At 36.5% G+C, this 5,319-nt stretch overlaps 1 protein-coding gene across 2 annotated transcripts; it reads right to left on the bottom strand.

Moving 5' to 3' along the window:
• Positions 1–691: 691 nt before the first annotated feature.
• Positions 692–4,986, bottom strand: LOC121854825 (metallophosphoesterase domain-containing protein 1-like; the record flags this gene model as incomplete). Of its 2 annotated transcripts, XM_042349628.1 has the most annotated exon segments (4): positions 692–860; positions 3,586–3,730; positions 4,123–4,403; positions 4,911–4,986. In XM_042349628.1, coding segments are annotated over 4 exon segments (629 nt in total), but the record flags the coding sequence as incomplete, so codon positions are not given.
• Between the last annotated feature and the right edge of the window lie 333 nt (positions 4,987–5,319).

Below are 5,319 nucleotides of genomic sequence, written 5' to 3'. Positions count from 1 at the left end.
TCTACATAAGAATATGAAAGCAACACTTATTTACTGCTCATATATATTGAAGGGTTAAATGTTGTACTCTGTATAGACAAGCAGAGAGAGAGAGAGCAGCCGAACTGCCGGATGTAAACAAACCTTAATTTCCCGCGGCTTTTTTTTTTTTAAGGGGATTAGCCCACCCGGGCATAGGTCACTGACCCACATTGGGGCCTGAGGGGCAAAAATTTAATACTCCTGTAATAATAATAATTCAGAAAAAAAAAAAAAAAAAAAAAAAAAGCTGCCTATCTACCTATTGGACAAACTAGAATCGTTCCGGACCACGGGAGTTTCCGGACCACAGAATGCCGGACTAGAGAGGTACAACCTGTATTAGAATATGACATATCGAGGTAAGAAACTATCTCGATTCATGTTAGATTTATTAGTTCTTCCACACTCTTCTGCTGCAGTGGAGAGAATATTCTCCCAAGTAAAACTTACAATGACTGGTGTTAGGAACAGGCTGAAAACAGAGTTGTTGGATGGCCTCGAACCCTTGATATATTGGCGAGAGATAGGTGCATTACCAATGCACCACTTAATTTGTACAGTACAGTTCTTAGCTACAAAATACAATAAGTAAAGGTAAAATAAAGATTACAAATTAATATTCTGCATAAGTGACTAATGGTCTCAAAATTCTGTGTTACATAGAGCTTACCATGGGGCACCATAAATTTTGATGCCATAGACTGATGTGTATTGGTCCTGGAGGTAGATGGCATTTGACAATACTTTCTTGGGGTCTGCTGGCACCGGGTAAAAGTTCTTGTCAAACAGCTCCTCGTGGTTACCAGCAATGACTACCTTGTACTTGTGGGGCAAACGTCCTGAAGAAATAGATTTGTCTTTAAAAAAAAGTGTCACGTACTGGTTGCACGGTATTCATATTTTTTGTCACAAATTGATCATATAAACTGATTGTTCATATATATATATATATATATATATATATATATATATATATATATATATATATATATATATATATATATATATATATATATATATATATATATATATATATATATATATATATATATATACTGTATATATATATATATATATATATATATATGTGCAAGTAAATCACTGTAGTTGCGCGTGATCCAGGTATATGCTGATAACCACAAGGAAAGAAGAAAACACGAAGTTCCCAAGCGCTTTCGTGTAATTCACATCTTCAGGGGTGAGTACAGACTAAGGAGAAGTACAAAACAAGGTGTACTATATATATACAGAGGAGGGTGAGATCAGGTCCACAATGGTCAGGTATTAGGTAATAACCCAACTAATCTTTAAAAAGCACCGCAACGGTTGGTAGTCAGGTCAGAGAGTAAGGTGACCCAACCTTCTCACCTGGTTACGTACAAATCTTCTTAATTACAAAATTGTCCAGTTTGTACATGCCATTAATCAAATTCTTGTTGACTGCTTCGGTATGTTTAATAAGACTAGATTCTATAATGTTCCTACTGTCAATTGAATTACAAGGTAATATTGAGGAGGCATTATTCCAGGCATTGCATTGACTGGGATATATATATATATATAGTAACATAATAGCTTTACAGTACTATTATTTTCAAGAAATATATTGCAAACATAGTACACTACTCTACAGTAATGTAGAGTAGGTAGTAGGTAGCTACCAAACAGGGAGGTACTACTGCCTGGGAAGATATTGGAAGCATAATGTATTGCCTAATGGTAGACCCTGCAGTCATATGGCATCACAAAAATTGTGACCAAGTCCCAGGTTGCTGATCTGACTTTTTGCCTCATTTACACACAATTGTAGGATTTCAATGTTTCTCTTACCAGTGACAACACAACATACATTTATTGTTTCTCACTCTTGATCTTTTTCTTTTAAATTTTGGTATTTCTTTATAGTTCTTTATTATTATTATTATTATTATTATTATTATTATTATTATTATTATAATTGCGGTGTTGTTATTATTACAGTATTATCATTATTATTTTATTTTTGTATTTTTTATTATAAATTTTACTTATCTGAATTATTATTATTATTACATTTTCGCCCCCCAGTAGGTCAGTGACCTATGCCCAGTGGGCTAATCCTAAAAAAAAAAAAAATATGAGCATGCACTTTTATCATCATCAGTAGTGGGGAAATCTTTTTCTGCAGTAAGGTTAACAATCAGCAAGGCAGAGCACTCACCAGTACATAGCTCTCATCTTTTACTTAATTTTACTTTTATCCTCTGCGCCACTAATTGGCTCGTTAGCCGCTTGGGCAGTCGGTCACATATTCGTTATGCAGTGTTAGCAATTACTGGGCATGTACTGGCTCCTGAATGTATCTGAACCTGCTCCAGTGTTGGTCAAGAATAGTCATAAAACAGCTCACACTCAGTGCCGTCACAACACTCTTTAGCAGGTTGTTCCAAGAGTTCACAATTCTCACTCTGAAAAAGTTTGCCCTCGCAGTTTTCTGGACTTGTGGCTTCTTCAACCTTAAGCTGTGACCCCTTGTGAGGATGGCATCTGCCAGCTCCAGGTATGGACACTCGACCGAGTAGTGCACCCTGAGATGTTTATAATTGAAATTAGGTCACCCCTTGCCCGTCTGTAGTAAGCTAGGCAGTTGCAGGCGTTCTAATCACTCAGGATAACTAAGGTGCCGTAGTGCAGGCACCAGTGTGGTGGCCTTCCTTTATATATTTTCAATCAACTGACAGTCTCTAGCATATCTCGGGGGACCAGACGGGGTGACAGTACACAAAATGGGGAAGCACCTCACTCTTAAAAATCATCACGAGGGTCTAGATATCTGAACGACCTTCTTATAAGACCTACAAGTTTAGTCACTTGATTCACCATCTGCTCACAATGGCCCGAGAACTTCAGTTCATTGTCAACATACACACCCAGGTCCTTTTCACAATCGGTCTCTATTAAAGCAGTTTCTTCGTCCCACTGGGACGTGTGATACACCTCCTTACTGTTGGTATGACCTAGATGCAGCCTTTTACACTTGGTGACATTGAATCTTAGCAACCATTTCTTCGACCACGCTTGAAGCTGACAAAGATCTTTCTGTAGCTCTTCACAGTCTGTTTGTTTCTTAACTTCCCTGAATAGCTTGGCATTGTCTGCAAACATTTATAAGGAGGAGTGTATAGCTTCTGGCATGTCATTTATAAAACAAATAAACGACAACGGGCCCAGTACACTGCCGTGTGGTGCCCTGCTTGTCACAAGAATACAAGCTGAAAAGATACCTTGAACAATACCTTTATAGGAGAGTTTTTTACAGCAATATACTCTAGTAGGGAATCTAGAATTATATATTCTTATTTTTTGTTGCCAACAGGAAGAAAATATGAAACCTAAAGTACAGTAATTGGATACTGTTTATGGCTCTAGTACAAGTATCCTATGTTAACAACCTCCAAAGTTTATTGATTTGTATATTATACATTTTATCTTTACTCCTCTCACACTTTCTGTATGGGGGACAGGGAAATCAATTTACACTAATATGAAAACAAAAACTCAAGAATAAGGTTGAAATGGGCTCACCCAACCACTGATTGAAGACGTGTGCGTTGTGTGGATCCCCTCTGATGGTGAAGTCGCCCCCATGAAGCAGCACATCACCGTCGGGTATACTGTAATGCAGACAGTCAGTTCTGTTGTGAGTGTCACTGATGCACACAAATCGTACCTGAGGAAGGTAAGTACTGTATTGTGGGAATCATTTTCTCTCTTTCTCCCAGTCTACAGGGTATCTAGCTTCAGTATCTCTATTAATCAATCTGTCTTTATTTATATATATATATATATATATATATATATATATATATATATATATATATATATATATATATATATATATATATATATATATATATATACTGTATATATATATATATATATATATATATATAGCACCATACAAGCATACAGTACTGTACTCACAAGGATATCGTATTCACCATCAGATAATATATCAGAAAATATATCTTACCCTTCAGTCATATAATCCAACTCATTCACAATCAGATAGTTCACTCACAGCCATAAAATAAAAGATTACTACCAGATAAGATTGCTTACCACATCAGCAGGCCTTCTGGTGTACGTGGGCAGTGATGTCACTGGTGTGACTATGGGCGTGAAAATAGGTTGGACTGTTTGCGTACAGACAGAGGCGATTGTCTGTATGTATGTGGATGTAGGCGTGACTGTTGGAGTAGAAAAGGTTGAGAGATCGACTGTTTGTGTGTCTGTAGGTGTGAGCAGGTGCTGTAACGGGGTGACCGTATGCTCAACTGTTGACGGAAGATGATGTCTGTGTCGGCGGCGTTCATTCTGCTGCCTTCTACTGTCCTGCCGTCCTACGAGAGGGAAAGATTCGAGTAGAATGTGACAACTTATAACCAGTTTTGTCTTCAGGTTTCATTCATGGAGCACACAAACACACAAGGGATGTAAGAGGATATAAAGGGGGGAATACAGTAGTGGGAGAACAACAGATGGGTGTCGGAATAGACTAAGGGTATAGTACATAATGTGGTGTCTATGGTAGACCCTGCTGCCACATGGCATTACAAAAATTGTGACAAAGTCTCAGGTTGCTGATCTGACTTTCTGCCTCATTTACACACAATTGCAGGGTCTCAATTGTTTCACTTACTATTGACAACACAACATACATATATTGTTTCTCACTTTTGATCTTTTTTACATTTTTGTATTTCTTTATGGTTCTTTATTATTATTATTATTATTATTATTACTATTACAGTACTATTATTACATCTTCGCCCCCCAGGCCCTGATGTGGTTTAGTGACCTGTGCCCGGGTGGGCTAATCCCGTAAAAAAAAAACAAAAAAAACTCACCTGCATGAAAGTAGTGGGACTTTTGGGGAAACATTCCGAGTCATCTGCAAAAGAACAGCAAATATTTTGAGAACAGTAAAAATGAGTGTGTGTAACAGTACAAGATATATATATATATATATATATATATATATATATATATATATATATATATATATATATATATATATATATATATATATATATATATATATATATATATATATATATATATATATATATATACACAGTGGGGTATGTTATAACGAATCTAATTGGTTCTAGAACCTTGTTCGTTATAGCATTCGTTCGTTATAGGATTAATCAATTCCAGGCCCCCAAATACAACCACTTAACACTGAAAAATATAGTACAGTAGGGGGCAGTGAAATTTTGCTTAAAGCTGCACTCTTCAGGCATTGTTCCTTAT

Source organism: Homarus americanus, unplaced genomic scaffold (genome assembly GCF_018991925.1).
Source record: "Homarus americanus isolate GMGI-L3 unplaced genomic scaffold, GMGI_Hamer_2.0 scaffold11146, whole genome shotgun sequence".
Lineage (NCBI taxonomy): Eukaryota > Metazoa > Arthropoda > Malacostraca > Decapoda > Nephropidae > Homarus > Homarus americanus.
Note: the sequence above shows the minus strand (reverse complement) of the source record. Positions and strands in the feature narration are given on the sequence as shown.